Source organism: Anolis sagrei, chromosome 3, assembly GCF_037176765.1.
Source record: "Anolis sagrei isolate rAnoSag1 chromosome 3, rAnoSag1.mat, whole genome shotgun sequence".
NCBI classification, from domain to species: Eukaryota; Metazoa; Chordata; class Lepidosauria; order Squamata; family Dactyloidae; genus Anolis; species Anolis sagrei.
Window position 1 is genome coordinate 148,833,049 of NC_090023.1, and position 19,211 is coordinate 148,852,259.

General features: G+C 37.2%; 1 protein-coding gene across 4 annotated transcripts in view; it reads left to right on the plus strand.

Annotated features, from left to right (window-relative positions):
- KAT6B (lysine acetyltransferase 6B) overlaps nt 1-19,211 on the plus strand; it is a 103,735-nt gene that overhangs the window by 38,955 nt on the left and 45,569 nt on the right. For 2 of the 4 annotated variants that reach the window (XM_060769129.2, XM_060769128.2), the window contains exons 3-8: nt 3,307-3,415; nt 6,972-7,087; nt 11,196-11,277; nt 14,531-14,663; nt 16,221-17,152; nt 18,073-18,194. In XM_060769129.2, the coding sequence (XP_060625112.2) occupies nt 3,307-3,415; nt 6,972-7,087; nt 11,196-11,277; nt 14,531-14,663; nt 16,221-17,152; nt 18,073-18,194 (1,494 nt within the window). The remainder of the gene's footprint in view (nt 1-3,306; nt 3,416-6,971; nt 7,088-11,195; nt 11,278-14,530; nt 14,664-16,220; nt 17,153-18,072; nt 18,195-19,211) is intronic. The other 2 variants (XM_060769130.2, XM_060769131.2) reach the window with 2 other exon arrangements.

The following is a 19,211-nucleotide window of genomic DNA, read 5'->3' on the forward strand; positions in this document are numbered from 1 at the left end:
GGACAGATGAGAAAATATGAAATATCTAAGAAAGCCACATCTGGTTGCCAGTTAGCTTCCAGGAAAAGTGTTGGTTATGAGCCTGAAGCCCTACATGGTTCAGGTCTTGATTACCTGCAGGATCACCTTCTCCCATATAATCTGCTCATTTTCTGCTCTAAGACTGTGAAGTGACCTGCCGAAGGAGCTTCAATAGTTGAATAAACTATCAGAATTCAAACACAATTAAAGACTTCTCTCTTCTGCCAGGCTATGAATTTAAAATTTTACATTTTATTAGTATTGTTTCAATCTTTGTTTTATATGTGCTTTAATGATACTTTGTATTTTAACTGTGTTGTGCTCCGCTGCAAGTCGTGAGGAGAAGTGGGTAACAAAATGGTTATAGTTGTTGTTGTTGTTAAACAATTTGCAAATTAAAACTTAAAATGTGTTTAAAACTATACAAATATTTCCTCCTCCTCCTCCTCCTCCAACAACAACAACAACAACAACAACAACAACAACAACAACAACCACCTTCTGGTGGTAGGACTTAGAGAAAGACCTCACCTAACAATCTAAAAATTCAGTCAGGCTCATATCAGGAGATGTGGTCTTCCAATAGTCTGGACATATGCCAGATAGGACTTCATAGGTCATAACTAGCACTTTCAATTGTACATTGAATTGTGCCTTGTTTTGACAAAGGGGGTTCATATATTCCTAAAAATGGCTCTAGTCAGCAGTCTAGGCACAAATTTTGGATGCACTGCAGATTCCAAAAGCAGCTTGATATAAAATGCATTGCTATAGTAATCTGAAAGGGATGCAATCAAGGTGTCTGTCACAAAGGATATATTTGATGTCTTCAGGAATGGCACACTAGCTTTTGGTTTGAATACTGTATTTAAATCTAATGCTCACCTTTTTTGGCTAAACTACCACATCAAAATTAGGGTGCTCATTAGATTTGCATAATACAGTAATCTTAATGCTGAGCCAAAGCACTATGGGAAGCTGCTTCAGGAGCACTTGGAGCTTCTATTTGAGGGATGTCAGCTGTAATTTAATTGTCATAACTCAGTGCTATGCAATCCTGGAATCTGTAGTTTGATGAGGCATTCACACTCTTTGACAGAGAAAGCCTTGTACAACTACAGCTCCCATGACCCTGTTCACAGCATTGAGCCAGGGTAGTTAAAGTGGATTCATTGTACAGCACAGTAAGGTAAAGGTTTTCTCCTGTCAATAAGACCAGTCATGTCTGACTCTGGGGGTTGGTGCTCATCTCCATTTCTAAGCCGAAGAGCCGGTGTTGTCTATAGACACCTCCAAGGTCATGTGGTCAGCATAACTGCATGGAGCACCATTACCTTCCTGCTGGAGCAATAGCTATTGATCTACTCACATTTGCATGTTTTTGAACTGCTAGGTTGACAGAAGCTGGGGTTAACAGCGGGAGCTCATGCCATTCCCCAGATTCAAACCTGTGATCTTTCAGTCAGCAAGATCAGCAGTTAAGCACTTTAACCCACTGTGCCACCAGGGGCACACCTCTACAGCTTAGATGCACTCCAAGATTTCTTTTCCATTGCTGAAAGCTTTCATGTTCCAACACAATTTTTTTTCAAAGAAGGAATTATTTGAAAAAAATTCAAAGAATTTTCCCATTACAACTGTAATATTCCCATTATAACTGTAATGGGAATATTACAAAGAGTGCACCTTTTGCTACTGCGCATTACATTCGCCAGCAAATACTTTTTGGGTTTCAGGTTTTTGAAAATTGAGGTGCTCATTAGATTCAGTGGTGCATTAGACTTGTGTAAATATGGTAGATGTTAGTCTTGCTTAAATTGAACACGGTAAATAATTTAAAAAATAAATTAGGAGAAATCAATTAAGTTCCATTATTTCTCCCCACATTAACTTACTAATGAGTGTAAACTCGGATAGTCACATCAAGGGTGATCACCAAATCATACCTTCGGTACTGTTGTTTTCAGAAGGAAAGACCTGAAGGTTCTGTATCTAGTTTTTCAATCTTCTGGCTCTGCATGAAGCACAAAACTTGTTTAGGTTAAACGTTGGATGGTTAAGCAACTTCACTTTGCTTCTCCTTGGATCTCCTCACACACATTTTCAAACAGATTTATTTTTTACTATATTTTAATGAGCTAAACAAGAATTTTATGAGGAAATTGCAGTGAGACAACAGAATGAGAAAATGAAATTTCTTTCTTGCTAACCTGTTTGCACCATTCTCATATATCAGGTGCAGGAGGAGATGGGCCACACTTGTGCAAATCTTTTTTTTCTTGACATTTAAGGGAAATGCTTAATTCTTCTCAGCCTATTAAAATGTCTAAACTTTAATTACAGTGTGCTGGAGTCTTGTAACTTCTATAACGGTTTACCATGAAAGGCAAGTTAATTTTTATAATAAAAAACCCCTACTGTGTGAAGACTGAAGTAGGGAAACTTTTCTAATGTGTCCATAAACATTCATAAACATCCAGATTTCTATGGGAGACTGGAAAACAAATATATCCAAATAAAAAAACTCATGAGAATCTAATTATTACAATTATGAAACTTTATTTTGTTTGTGAATCAAATAGTACTAATTATCAAACATCAGTCTTGTAGTTTGAAATTCCTCAAGTGATAGATTAACAGTGCAATTCTCTATTTTTTATCTATTCTGAATTGCATCTGAGTGCAATAGGAATAATATCCAAGTCCGTGTCTAAGAGGATTGTAAACTGAAAACTGTTCAATATTGCAACCTCTTTTTATCAAGAGATAGGTATACCCTTGTGCATCTGTATCGGCTAGCTACATGGTGCATATATCATTTGAGAAACACTTTTACGAAAAGAGATTCATGAGCTCTTTCACACTGATCTTCTCTTTTGCAAGTGAGGAGGGGCCCTTTGGTTGTCATGTTTCTCAGGAATAGATGTAAATTACAGAAGCGTTTTGTGTTTTTAAAAGAAAACGACATAAGCATTCTCACCCTTGAGCCATTTCATATACTATGATCAATATTTTTCTGGCAAAAAAAAATCTGAATCTATATTCACAAGCAGTCCAAGTGAAGTGGGGGGCTGTTCTTTTTTTTAGCATGGATCCCTTGGACCATGGTTTTTACCTGGCTGCATCAGTAATGCAGAAGGATAAAATATATAAATGCATTTGGGAGATTGCAATGAAAGATCTTCTGTATTAAAATAGAATATTAAGCAGAACTCAAGGAATGGAAAGTATGATGCTTAATTGAAAGAGAAAATACAGTGATCACCTCTTTTCCCCCCACTGTAGCCTCGAGCTGATCCCATTCCGATATGTAGCTTCTGTTTGGGGACAAAAGAATCTAACCGTGAGAAGAAACCAGAAGAACTCCTCTCCTGTGCAGACTGTGGCAGTAGTGGTAAGTTTTGCTTTCCAGCTAAATTAGAGATGTCTTGAGCATGTGTATGATGAAACATGGTTTTTTAAATGTGTGGAACAATACAATAATAAAATAGAGATCGGTTTAACTCCGTAACTTAGAATTCTGTAAAGAGGTATATTAAAAGTGGTGTTCAATTATTATAGTAGTGTTACACATTTGAAGACGAGTGAGACCTTATGAGTGTTCATGTATATTTTCTTATTTAGAATCTGTATTTCAGGGTCAACCAGAGTCCCTTTAAGAAAGTTTTGTCAATATCCTGGCATAAGGTATAACTCCTTTCCCACCAGCCCATTTTGAGGACTTCTAATTTGGCAACGTGGCTGTTTTTGGGCAGATAATACTTGGAAAACTGAATGTGGAACTCACATTGCTCCCAGATGAATCAGAGTCTGTATGACCAAGTGGCTTTGAATTTAAGCACTGACAGTTCCCTCACTGGCAGTAGCAATGTCTGAGAAGATTTCATTCACCCTTTAGTTTGGAGAAAAATGGAATCATTAGGTATATCTTTCTCTTCTCCAAACCAAAGTGAGAATGGAGAAGAATTTCCTTAGTTTTGTTGCAGTTCTTGAGAAACTCATTCATTTCAGACTCTCTGAAAGGCAAAAAGCATTCTGCTTTTGAATTGTGGAAATTTGTTAGGCATGTGCTGTATTTTGAAAAAATAAAATCCTCATAAAACATTTTTTGTTTCTGTAGTTATGTGCATTCAAATTGTTTCCAGTGTTTGGTTGCCTTACCATGGTTTTTTTTTTTTTTGTATGTGCATGATTTCCTTACCTCTGAGGCTGAGTAAACGTGATTTGCCCAGTGCCACCCAATGGGTTTTCATAGCCTAGTGGGGATTCAGATCCTGGTCTCTAGGGTCCTAGTTCAGCACCCAAACTACATTCAATTGAATGGCTTATTGGCCTATGCATTTTGACTAACCCTGTACTACACTGTATTGGCTCTTCACAATACCACATATGCTTTATAAATATGAAAATAGCTAAAATGTTTTATATGAAAAATATATAGAAAGGAATTAACAACAATAAAGACAACAAAGAAATTGGAAGCAGATTCCCATTATCAGATCGTGTGCGTAGATGTGATTGAAACAGGGAAGTGAATACAAACTTACTTTCGTATAGAGAAAAAAAAAGAACCGCAGAAAAAAACTAAGCCGTCAAGTTTTGTTCAAACAGACAAGCAAAGCCTATGTGAACTGTATAAGCACTTGTTTTGATGGAAGAAACATGTTAAAATTAAATAGACAATTTTCTATTTGAGGGATGTCCTGCTGTATAAGGAAAGCATGCAGAATAGAGTGGGATAAACAAACAGAATTCTGAAAAAATTAAAATAAAATAGGACTTTTTCTTATGTAGGGGGTGAACTAGTGAAATAATAACATTGGGAATGAAGGGGAAGATACAATCAAATATAATACAGAAAATAATTGTTTCAATTGTATTATTATTACTCATGGGTATATATCTTAAATATATTTGGCTATCAGAAGTTCACTCAAATATTCAAATAGAAGTAGATTATTATATTTTGATAGATGCCTTGGCTTGAGAGGGGTGATGTCAATGGTGCTTTAAATATTCTTAGGTATATTTTAAAGAATGCGGGAGAGAAGAGTTATGAAGAGGAATATTAAGGGATCATTTTAGTATTTTTTATGGTTTATACTATTGCTTTTTCATTCATGTGTTTTTCATTCTAATTTTCAATGGAGGGGTTTAAGTTTTATTTTTTGAAAATTTAATAAAAATTAAGTAATTAAAAAAGAAAATTACAGCTGATCAAACAGATGCCTCCAACAATGCTAACTATGTATCATCATACGTAGTTTCATTCTTTTACATTAACTTATATGTTTCTGAACTCATTTTAAAAGGTGATTAATAACCACTGAAATTAAACTTTCTAGAACCAGGCCTTCTTTAAAATAAAGCTATAAGGTTATTGCGTTTTTGTGCAGTTGTTTTCACAACTTTAATTTTATTTTAGTATTGTCTGTTTTTTTATACTTTAGATTGATTGATGTTTTATATTTTTCTGTGTCATTTTACATATATATGAGAAAATTTAATATAATTATTTGCACAAATGAAGTGTTAATTTAAGGTGATATGCTTGTTTCTAATATGCTAATGTACAGTATTGTTGCTTCCTGTTTATGTGAAATTTTGCCATAAAGCTAGCATGCCCCAGAGGATTGGAGTTAGGATAAATACATTTGGCTCTTCTCCAAAAATTATTGGAGGATGGTAGAAACTTTGCAGAGATGGTTAGGGACTTCAAGCCATGCACAGGTGAGCTTTTTATATTTGGAATATACGCTGACCACACTGTGATCATCCTTCACAAGGAAGCTGCTGTGGAGCCAAAATTGTTTGTCCAAACCAAACTTAGGGCCGTAATCCACTGGGGTCATTATTGGCCAGTTCACCATATTCTGGGGCATTGGTTGATGACTCTCAACCTCTAGACAGTCACTAAGTAACCTTTCATCCTGTTCCAGTCAATTCTTGTGTCTAAGAAAGATTGCAAATATAGTTGTTTTCATTTCACACTTTGCAGACTTGGAAAGAACCAGTGTTGCAAAAACCAACTGAACATGGTGACTAGAAATGCCTGTAAGGTCTACAGGAAATTCTGGGGCAAAATCTATACCACCTTTTGTGTAGTTACTCTCACCATGGTTGTGAGGTGTGATTTTGACACAATTTGTTCCTCCTTTGTCTTTTTGGAGGACTCATACACTGTTCCAGCTATAAAACAGCCCCCCTTCCCTTTGTATGCCTAGGAAGTATGTGGAGAAATTGCTTCACTCCTCCATGAAGGAAATTTTAAAATGCCTATGTGTTAGAAATATATGGGGTGTCATTTTCCAAAGGTCCGAGAGAGGAACATTTGGAGACATGGGGAAGCTGCCCGTTCCTGGTGTACAAGATAGGATTTGAGCAACTAAATATATTCTATCATTCATGGGTTTTTTTTTGAACTGCTTAAGAGTAGTAGAAAACTTAACCCAGACAACAATATATTTAATACACTCACACTCCATGTTTTCATGGTGACAAATTTTGTGTTGGTCAGAAAGATTCTATCTGTGAGTTGTCCAAGAAAGAACAGTGTGAATTCCTCCCGTGCCAGTAATGTATACAAATATAGCTATGGTGTTGAACAAATTAAAATGGCTACATAGTATTTATTGAATAGAATGCTTTTTGTGACAATAACAACTAAAAAGAAAAAAGATGATCTTTTCAGAAGCAGCTAATATTTTAATACATTTTCAAATAAAGATTCAAATTTATTTGTTTTGTTTGCCGTGTTGTCAACACAAAGAAGTCAACTCATTTTTTAAGGATCTATAATAAAAACAATATTTTAAGAAACTGCTGTTAACCTTGTCCATGAGAGAAATGTCAGTGAGCTCTAAAAATAATCTGTACTGTGTAGTTATACTGTGAAAAGATATCCGTGACCTACAATACTTCTAGAACACTGAAATAAATATTTTTTGTAGGACATCCTTCCTGTCTGAAATTTTGTTTGGAATTGACAACAAATGTGAAGGCCTTAAGGTGGCAATGTATTGAGTGCAAGACCTGCAGTGCCTGTAGAATTCAAGGCAAAAATGCTGTAAGTTTTTATCCCTTATTTCATAGCAGTTCAGGCTCATTCCTCTGTGAGTGAAAAGCATGTTGTTTACTTACCAAGCCTGGAACTGAGCTGTTGTTGGGAATCTCAATACACATCCCTAAAGAACAAAGCTTCCACTCTCCTATCTATAATAATTTTTGAATCTCATAACAGTAAGTCATTTAAAAGTCAGATCTTTAGCCATTTTTTATTTGTATGCACCCTTCACTTTTCATATGTATATCTTTCTTCTTCATGGTCTCTGTAAATCACACAAAGGAATTATCCTGCACCTGTGCAGAGTACCATTCAGAATTGTCTAGAGTTTTATTGAAATATTTTGGCGGTGACCCTGTCCACTCTGCATGTCCATATAATTAGACAGGTCTTGCCAAATCCCCAGTTCCTCTTTGTCTGCCATAGCAGCAGCACCATAAAAAATTCTGCTTGTAGCATTTTAACTTCTTTCTTTCAGTTTATGATCTTTGGACATAGTTTGTTGACTAATCTTCTGTCTCTAATATATTATGACCTTGGACTGTTTTCAGCTACTCCCTTTTTCTGGCTCACCAACCTTGGCTTGCTTCCTGGTTACTGCTTCATCAGCTATCTCAAAGCCACGGGTTCCATCCTGACTACCTTGGTGTGTTAATCACAGTGATAGTTCAAATTAGTTTGTCCAAATCAGCAAACAGGCATCAAATCCATCTTCCGCTGTTCCTCCATGTTCAAATAAAATAATTACCAGAAAATATACACATGAGCTGAGCCAAATTCAAAACAATCAGAGGTTAAGGAAATCAAGAAGATTGATTGGGGTTATCTGGAAGATTAACAATAGTAGGTTCAAGGTGAAATACACAAAGACACAAGTAGAGCTGTAGGTCAGGTCAGGTCAGGTCAGTTGTTCACAACAGGGAGTATAGTTCAACTACTGGATTTCTGGCCCAGATTCAACCTCTCAGTTGTTCTTTGATTTATGAGCATTTCTCATAAAGGCAATGAGACCTTCTGTGTTCCTCCATTTCTTCGTGCCTTTATAACACTGTAGATATGTCTAAGCTTTTGTCTGGAACTTGCTAGCAGCTGCTCGCTTTGGATTCAAACACTATAACTTCTGAAGACTCCAAGATGGGCAGCTTCTGGGAACTGCTCTTTCAAATTCAGCTGCTGGCAGTTCTGCTTGCTCTTTCTCTTCGCTCTCTGAGCAGAGCATGACACTCAGTCCCATCGGTATCAACAGTACTGTTAAAGGCTTTGTTAGAATAAATCCTGACACCATCGGCATCTTCAGTGCCCCCTCCTTCCACCTCATTGGTTCATATGGGAATAAAGAGATTGCTACAAGAATTGTCAACCTCACAGGCAAAGTCTCAACAACTTGAGATCAAGTCACCTTTGGAAAAGCCATCAATGCCATGTCACTCTATTGGGACTGGAGATGGATCGCTGTCCTGTAATTGAATAAGATGACCATTGGGAATCTCGCACCTCCTTTGTCTCCAACATCTACTGACTACTCTGTTATTACCATTTGTGTCACTTCACAGCAGCCAACAGTTTTATTTCTAAAATGTCAGAGTCCACACTGGTACTGGAGGAGGCTCTATATTGTCCTCCCGATTTTGAATCTTATTCTGAAGCTAAGAACCAAGGACAGATCCTTTGACTTCTGATTTAGCCTTTACTCTTCAGCTTGTCTTTTTGCCAAGATTTTGAACTACACAGCCTGTGTAGGAGTGTACCAAGTTATTTTGGGATAAGATTGCTCCATACTGTGGTGACTTCCCAAAGATAATGGGAGAGACCTATCTGTTCTTCATCAGAAAGTGTTCATGCTGGCTGGCCATCAGATACAGTTGCTGAAACATGTGGTAGACTATACAGGAAAGTTGGTGACGACATCAATCATGATCCATTGTCATGCATGACTTTACTCTTTGAGCCTAACATCTGCTCAAACTGTCATTAAGGATTTGCCATTCGATGAAGTTTTCATATTTTGTTTTGAACTGGAAATTCTTAATCAATTTTTTGTACTCTATGACTTCTTTGTTCTCTTTCTCTTCACACTTGCTCCACTGGATCTTAAATATGTGTATTTCCATGCTGCCATCAAACGTTTCCTACTTTTGAGAGGTAGTTACTAAAGGTTTGTGTTCTGAGCTGACCTTCTGACTCTCCATCACAAACAGGTTCAACAGTCTGATTTTGAGACTCTGTGACTGGTGGCTTGAATAGTCTAACCTTTACCAAGCTATCAGAACCAACGTAATGCATTTTGGAGATAGTTCACAAGCCACCTACCCACTAAACAATCATCGATGTACAAGTGAAAATACTTTCATTGGATTTCTTGGTTGCACCAGTGCTCTTCCACTGTCGTTTCTATGTCTCATGTTTTGAATTTGCTAGTGTCCCACTCCAACAGGGGACTACCTTTAACTTCACTCAGAGGCTTCATGGTTTCATTTCCTGTCACTTATGCAAGATTGAAAAACAATCTTGCATCACTGACTCTGCAGTGAAGACACTTCTTCATGGTTACAAGAACCTTCATCCACTGGTATCTTATCCTGGACCCAGATTGAGCTTGGAACTGATTCCGTCCCATCTTTCAAAGAAGCCTATTGAATCAATGACACTTTGTGATCTCCAGCTTCTTTCCTGGGATAAATCTTTTCTTGTTGCCATCCCATCTGCCAGATGGGCAATTGAGTTGCGTGCTATATCTGCATTTCGATCATGACAAAGCTATACTCTGACCCGACATATCCTTTCTTCTTAAAGTTGTGTTTCCTTTCTGTCTCAATCAAGACATAGGGCCCTATATACCAGGATCTGATTCCAGGTTTTCTGCTTTAAACTGGATTATATGAGTCTGCACTGCCAGATAATCTGGGATAAACAGAAAACCTGGGATCAGATCCTGGGATATAGAGCCTGTCTGGAAGGACCCATAGTGCTTCTATATCTGCTCCATAAACCCATGCCTGATCTGGAAAGAAAGCTTCATTACCTTGATGTGAGGAAGGCTTTGGCTTTCTACATGCAACAAACTTTGGCTCATAGGAAATTGCCCAAGTTGTTCCTGTGCTAGTTTGTCTAAGAAACAGGGCCTGCATGTTTCAACCCAGAGACTGTCCAAAAGGGTTGTCTCTGCCATTTTCTTGGCCTGTTAACTTGGCCTCCTCAGAACATTAGAAGCCACTCCTCAAGGGCTGTAGCTGAATCTACTGATTTTTTGAAAGGTTTCCCTCTCCATGATGTGTGCAGAGCAACCACATGGTTCAGGACACTGGCCTTTATCTCAAATTATAAACTACACTTAAGGTCTCTAAGTGACCCTCCATTTCAAAGGTCTCTACTGTTTTCATGTGTGATATAACACATGCCTCCCAAGATTAGTAGCATGCTAATTTCCCATTTGTGTGATACACAGAGACCACCAAGAAAGTTACTTACCAGCAACTATAGTTCTTCAAGTGGTCATCTGTGAAACCACACAACCCACCCATCCTTCCCACTTTGCGACCCAGCTTTGGTTGCTGCTTTGAAGCCATTGTTATGGAGAAGGGCAGGGTCAAAATGTTTTAGTAAAGCTCTAGAAAGTTCCAAGTGATGTTTTGCACAGGCTCAGGATAACTTATTTGCGTGACTTCATGGATAACTACTCAAAGAACTACAGTTTCTGGTAGGCAACCTGTCATTTTCTTGTTGATATGCTTTTTTTGGGGGGGGGGGGGGAGGGGGATAACCTTTTTTGGAAGTTCTATGTATATGTCTTTTTCACCTGTAGGGCTTACTTATAAAAAAGGGATGACATGTAATATATCCAAATATTAGTACATTAAAATAAGATGAAATTACTTGGATTCCATTTTCTCGTTATTGTTGCTGAATTAATCATTTAGAATGTATTCAACAGATTTGTAGATCAGGGTTTAGCAAATTTATCAGGGCTGTTTATCTTAAGAATTTACAATAAAAATAATCACATGTGTGTGTGTGTGGAAATGTCAACCGGATTACACAGCAGAACTGATAACCTGATTATATTATGAAAATACACAATATTTATATAAGGTTTTTTTCTTTTCAATTTCAGGATAACATGCTTTTTTGTGATTCTTGTGATAGAGGGTTTCATATGGAGTGCTGTGACCCACCACTTTCCCGAATGCCAAAAGGTGACATTTGAAAACCTTCTGAATGTGTGTGATCTGATTTTACCTTATTACATAGTATCTTTCTTTTTCTTTTTCTAATTCTCTTGGTTTTTCAATTCATTGTGATGAACTGTTTTTTTGAATACATTGCATTGTAACTATTTATAGTAGCCTTTGATTTATATACATAATTTATATAAATATATAAAGAGTGGCAGTCACATTATTCACTGGGATTAGCTATAGAGAGGACTGTGTGACAGCTCCATTGGCTATCAACCCGTTTCCGGGCATAATTCAAAATGCTGGTTTTGACCTATAAAGTCCAATATGGCTTAGGTCCAGGTTATTTGAAGGACCAAATCTTTCATTATGAAACTGTTAGAACACCACTCTCTCAAATTCATTTGGTGGGAACAAAGGAGAGAGCCTTTTGGTGGTTGCTCCTAGACTGTGGAACTCCTTCACTAATGAGACCACGATAGCCTGCTTACCTTTCACAGGCTGGCGAAAATGTACCTCTGACATAAAACATTTAGGGAATGATAGAGGTAGGCTGCTAGTGATGGTGTGAATGGGATTTTGGGAGAGTGTCATTTTAAATGTATTTTAATATTTCTATGAAAATATTACTGAGAGGGACACAAAAAGTCAGTCAGGCACATCAGGAGGGTAGAATTCCATCACATCAATTGACTTAAATAAAGCAAGTCTGGGGAGAAGATCTCATCTTCATGAAATATTGAAAGTATCACTGTGCTAATTCTCCTCAGAGATAATATCCTATGAAATAGGCACACACCCTTTATAAAATAAAGATCTGTAGCTATCCAATTCAGCCATTTTTTTTAAAAAAAATACTTGAAACAACTTTTAAATATTTTTTGTTAAGATAAATAGAAAAGAAATTTTCTAATTGGATATTTTGAGAAATCTGAAGCTTTGGAATGCTGTTAGTTATTTGTTTAAAAGAATTTATTATTTACTGTAAATTACTCAATCTTACTATTTAAATATACTTATATTTTGCTTTCTGACAAAATAATTACAATCCTAATTGTGTTTCAGTCTATAACTTTTGTACAAAATTTTTGTTTAAATGCTCATTAGATTTAATAAATGGCTAGAGTAAAATTATTGGTTATTTAAATAAAATGGGATGATTCTCCCAACACAGGAATCACAGTAGTTTACAACTATTGAAAATAACATACTCAGTTTTTAAAATACTAGAAAACTTAAAAAAAAATCAACTATGATGTTGTTTAACAATACAAATTAAAAACTGTTTGAAACATAATCAAACACAAATGCAACATATCCCATTGAACGCTGCACATGTTGCAAGAATTTAAAACCCAAAGACATACTGGGGAAAAAGTCTGTTTACTGGTGGAAAGACATTAAAGACAATCTCTTGTGGAAGGCAGTTCCACAACCTGCGAGCAGCCACAGTGTATATAGTTGAACTAAGAGAAAGTCGTCCCCTAATAGATCTTAACATTGAGACATGTTCATGCCGTCTCTTTTTAACACACTGTTTTCAAATTCATTCAAGTGAAGTTCTGTATCTAAAAGGGAAGTGGGCACATAGGCAGGTGAAGTGCCTTAGTTGGAAGGGAACAGGTGAAGCTGTTTGTATAGTGCACCAAGGCCCTCTAAGAGGGAAGCCTGGAGTCTTTTCTTCACTAGCTAGACTGTTTACATCAGGGAAGCTGTCTGCTGGCTATACTGTATGCAGATTGTCTACCAATAGTATAGGTAGTTAAAACAATTAAAATCATTTAAAATCTATTTACACAAACTGGCTGAAAAGAAAGGTTTCAGTCTGCTGCCGGAAGGACAACAGGGAAGTGGCCATTATGGCCTCCCTAAGCAGAGAGTTCTAAAGTCGAGGGGCAGCTACTAAGAAATCACTCTCTTGTATCTCCCCCAAATGTGCTTGTGATGATAGTGGCACTGAAAGAAAGGCATCTCTTGAGGATCTCAGGGTGAGGGTAAGTTTGCACTGGAAGTGGTGGTCTGCTAAATAACCAGGACCTGAACCATATCAGGCTTTATAGATCATGAGCAGCACTTTGAATTGTGGCCGGAAACAAACTGGCAGCCAGTGGAGTTGTGTCAGCAGTGGAGTTGTGCACTCTGTAGCCAGTACCAGTTAACAGTTTGACCACAGCTCTTTGGACCTACTGAAGTCCTTCAAAGATAGTCCCATGTAGGAAATGTTAGAGTACGCCAAATGGGATGTAACTAAAACATTTACCACTATGTCCAGGAGCGGCATCTTAAAGAATGGGCACCTCAGGTGCACAAGTTTCAAATGTGCAAAGGCACGCTTGACAACTGCTGTAACCTTTATGAACTCTTTTTACTCTTGGTGAAATTAAATATTCATTTGCAGCAATTAAAAACAGTAAGTTTTGATGGGGTGATATCATCTCTCATCCAACATATTTAAAACTTTTAAAAATTAGTGACTTCTCATTTTAGTCACTTTATTTACTAATAATATGACCCTAGTAAGTTTCCCTAAGAATGGGTTGCTTTAGCTGTTGTATTGATTTTTAAGAGAAAGGACCAAAATGATCCAGTATATAACAGGATTTTTTTTTATATTGGAAAGCTTTATGCAAAGCACCACATTCTTAAATTGGAAGCCTTAATGTCTGAAGATAACTTTTTTACTTCCCAAATAAATTGTATTTAAATCATTATGTTCAGCTGTGGACTATTAACTTCTATTCCTGGTCTATATTATGTTGTATTCATTGGTTTTAAACCTCTGTTTAAATGTACTAATCGCAAAGCTTGAGAGGGCATTTGTATCACTTCAAAGCTCTAGTTTTAGATGGCATGGCATCATCCAGTGGTTTTTTTGTAGGTACTATACAACATGGAACTTACAGTGTGATGACTGCCAAAGTGTGGAATACAGTACCAGATTGATTAGTATGTAGAGTATTGTGAACCTTCTGATTGTATCCCTATCCAAGGGGAATGGTAGAACATTAAGGAGGTCCTTGGTGCAGAAAATCTTATTTTTCTCTGGCATGCATTCATTTTTCAGCCAGAAAAAAGTGTTCTTGGGGAGTGCAGAGGGTAGACATTGTAGCAAAGTTTTTGGCATGCCAGAGACTTGTTTTGTGTTACTGGATAGAAATTGTACAAATTGGGCTAGTGTTTTTCATTTTGCATGATCATTGGGAACTTATTGCTGGGATGAACAATAGACATAGTTAACTGTTGTTGTTGTTTTTTTAAAATGTCCATTCAGGGATGTGGATTTGCCAGGTCTGCAGACCAAAGAAAAAAGGGAGAAAGTTACTCCATGAGAAAGCATCTCAGATAAGACGGCGATATGCAAAGCCTATTGGACGACCAAAAAATAAAGTAAAGCAACAAATGTTGTAAGTATTATTTTATCTCATTTGTCTTTTCTGTTGTGATAGGCTCATTTGATCCATGCAGCTAGACACAAAGTTCATGTGCTCTTTTTACTCTTAGGATGCTCTATACTATATGTCTGCCTGCTACTCATTTTTGTGGCATTTGGCTTTGTTTTCCTAAACAAAAATGCACAGGAATATTTTTAAAAGAACATTAAATTGATTAACCTATGGCTGTTGTTGAAAGTAAGATGATTGGGTTAAAGCTCCGAGCATTTCATCTTCATTGTCAGAGCCATACAAATAATGGTACTGTCTTACCTGGTCTCAATATCTTCTGATATTCAGAGATATGGCAAACGTGTGTATGTGTTCCATTGCAAGGGAACAGTTGTTACTTCACTGTTCACTTTGGAGTGAATGCTGGAGTGAAAGTGGAGCTGGATCATCTAGCGTACAAAATCACTATACATATTTTTCAGTGGTGGGTGCATTGAGTGCTCCGATGAGACAAATGAATGGACCTTCCTTCCAGTGTTGAAAGGATCGAAATCTGCCCTTGTGACAGAAGATGATGCAAAGTCTGAGAAACAGTTGATTGGTGTTGACATTATTTTGCTGCCATTTACTCCCAATACTTCCTCATATTGAATACCTATAGAGTTTTCTACTAAGTTCTTTTGAAAGATACTGTACTATTTTGCAGGTTTTTTGGGATCTAAAAAGGAAAATATAGAGTACCTTCCCAGGCATTTGTTAAATGTGTGGTTTACCTGTCAGTTGGGCAATCTCTTTGTTGAGGGAACATTAAAGAGCCTTTCCACCTTTAAAGCATTTCTATGAGGTATTTTATTAACCAGCTCTGCAGGACTGTGACTTGAGAACACTCTTCCATGTTTATACAGCATTACCAAATGAGATACGATAACATAGTCTTATGCAGCTTTTCACAGAGGGGTTCTTTACACAGGCCCCATCTACACTGGCCATTTAATGCAGTTTCAAACTAATATTGAAGAAATTGGTTTCATTGTGCAGATTATTTCACAGGAAATTCTGGAACCATTTTGCATCCCAAAAGGTGATTGCACAAACCACAGAATACTGATGCCAGCTTAGAACTGCATTAAATGCTCATTGTAAGTGGGGCCACAACCTTCTTCTGACCATTGGTGAGTTACTGGCTAAGTCTTCAAAAATAAATAAGACAGTTCTAATGTATAATCTCTGAGAGTAATAACACCCGTCATTTATTTATTTATTTATTTATTTACAGCATGTATATTCTGCCCTTCTTTTTTGTAACATTTTTCAAGCAAATGGAGGCAATAGCCATGGTTGTCTGCTGCAACACAAAAACCAAAGTGTGTTACAGTAACTTATTAAAGACTAATGGGTTTAGCAATGAACTTTTGTGTATTCCGCAAAGGTTTATTTAAAATAAAAGTGCCACTTTTATTATTTTTATCTTTGTTTGCAGTGTGCTGAATAATTTTAATAGCATGCTGTATCAGTGCCACATGTTATTCTTATTTTTAACCCTGACTTTAATTTCCTCCTCTGAATTTTTTTTGCTAGGTCTGTAACCAGTGATGAAGGATCCATGAATGCATTCACAGGAAGGGGGTCACCTGGTAGGGGTCAAAAGACTAAAGTCTGTACCACACCTTCATCTGGTCATGCTGCATCTGTGAAGGAATCAAGCAGCAGTTTGGCTGTTACAGACCCCACCTGGCCTGGTGCCACCGCCACCAAAATCACCAATACCACCTCCACCTACATATCTGCATCTACACTTAACGTTAACAAGAAAACCAAAGGGCTTATTGATGGCCTTACTAAGTTTTTTACACCATCACCCGATGGTCGCAGATCACGAGGTGAAATAATAGACTTTTCAAAGCATTATCGTCCAAGGAAAATGGCCTCTCAGAAACAAACATGTACTTCTCATGTGTTGGCTACAGGTACCACACAAAAGCTAAAACCTTCTTCACTCCCACCCCTAAACCCCATCTCTGGTCAGAGCCCCAGATCACAAAAATCCAGCACTTCAATCTCTTCTAATTCTCCCCAAAGCTCCTCCAGTCAATCAAGTGCACCCTCCTTTAGCAGCCTTCCCAGTAACACTCAGCTAAAGGGACTCTTTGATGGACTTTCTCATATTTATGCCACTCAGGGACAGTCACGAAAAAAGGGACACCCAAGTTATGCACCGCCCAAGCGTCTGCATCGTAAAGCACCGTTCTCTTCCACATCCAAGTCTAATACAGCTTTCTGTGGAAAGAAAGAGATTAGAAGTAGGTTTATTTCTCATTCCTCCACCTCTGGATGGGGTATGCCTAGAGGACTTGCTTTTAAAGCAATTGCTCACTTCAAGCAATCAACTTTCCTTAAAAAGCGCATGATTCTAGGCAGATTAAAGTATAAAGTGACCCCTCAGATGGGGACCCCCTCACCAGGGAAGGGGAACTTGGCAGACGGAAGGATTAAACCTGATCAGGATGATGGTAAGCAACAGGTCAAAGCGCCAACCAAACCTGCGTCCCGTCCAAATCCAGATTCTTATTTTGTCACATAGGTCTCAGCTATTTCTCTTGTTCTTACTTCACTCTCATACAAAAGCAGTGATGTTGACCTTGTAACTAATGCTGATTAAATCTTCAAAGTGTTTTTCCAACTAATCCTGTACCACTTTGTTGTTTGTCAGTTGTTTGCATATGTAGCAGCACTAGCATCTCCATCCCATGTCTTCATGACCTTGCTTATGCCTATTGTAGTAGCATATTGTTAGCCTCTCCATTCTGTCACTTGCCGTTTCTCTGGTCGCAGTACTGTTGGCATATGTTAGGATGACAATTTAATGTCTTTATTTCCCTGTCTTCTATTGCTTTACAATGATAGAGCCATCCTGTTAGACAACACTGGATATGTACTATTATGAAATTGTTCTTTTGTAGTTTTAAAATCTCTTAAAATTTCCCCTTTTCTTAAGCTCTATTCTGTTCTGTTTGAAATAGTTTTGTTTAAGAAAAGTGTAGTACCAAAAGCGTTTTCTTATTTTATTTGTGTGTGTTTAAATAGAGGTTGTTTTGGAAACTGTGGTAGAATTGTGAAATCCGTGCTGCTGTGTCAATTATTTGATACAGTATTCAAAATTACATTATATTTATTTTATTCAATAGGAAATAGAACACAAAAGCTTCATTAGAATGGGAAATCAAATGCCACAAACTATTTAAAATCAGTATACAGATGTTTTCACTATCAAGTTGTTACAGGCTTGAAAACGGCTTGCAATCTCAAGGGGAGAGCAGCATTTCAGAATTACAGAATCATATGTATAGAGTGGGAACATAATTCTGATAGCATAAGGGCATTTACCACCATCGTGTTGGTGAAAAAAATCTCTGCTGATTTTAACCAACAGGTACAGAAATCAAAATAAGCATCAAACAAGAAAATGCTGATCTGTTTCTGGTGGGAAGCAAGGATTTTGTCACAGAAGAGGATTTGGAAATTTATAAGCAGGCCCAGGAACTTGCCATGGAGGTATGCTTCACATGTGCCAATTAGGGTTTCTAAAATGCTAATTAAAACTGCTTTATGTGAGGCTTAAATCATGGTGGCCTCTAGATTTGTGTTATGCTTCCCTTTTTCCTCTATTTAGTAAAGACGTAATATCATAATTTTAATCTGGATGAAACTTCTGCATCCCCATGTGACAAATCAGAAGTGATAAAGCAAAATTAGCAAGTGACGAGCAAAGTAATTTGGGGAAAGGATGTGGTGTGAATAAAGTTATTGTAACTACAGCTGTGGATATCCTCAGACATCATATAGGCCAGAAATGATGGTTTTCTTACTGCACTTCTTTGGCTTATCTGGCATCTAGAGGTCTGTGTTCTTGAATGTTCTGTTTCCATGCTTTATTCAGTGACACCCACTCAAGTTAGGTGATTATGACCATCCATCTTGTTTAAATAGAACTGTCCTGGCATGTGATATAAGCCAAATGTATGTTTGCTGACAAGCCCTAATTTGTATGCTTTCCCATTTTTATAAAGCAGAAGCTATCAGAGAAACCTTCAGATAGTTAATCTTAGGAGGAGAAACAAATACAAATTTCTTTGTTAACTTAAATTCTTGAATATTTTGAATGATATCTAAAATGATAAATTAATATTATGGGATGGGAGAAATTTTATGGTTTGGTGAAGTAGAAAATTATGAACAAGTCCTAGCTATTTGTAAAAATAGTATAATAATTTATGGGTTCAGTAATCTTATGAGCTGGCTTTGCAGCTAGATTTATCATATTTGCCTGTTACATATATGTATATTTTGTCTGTATTGTAAGCAAAACAAAAGCAAAACCCCCACTCCTACCATGCTCCCCAGTGGTAGTGCAGTAGTGAATAACTTATGTTATTACTCTACAAACAAATTTTGTCATTATGGTTTTTGTGAATCACACAATTGGGAAATCTGTTCAGGTGCAGAACACTCTTCAGTACCTTCTATAATCACTAGGCAGAAAGTTTTGGCAGTAACCCCACTCACCATATC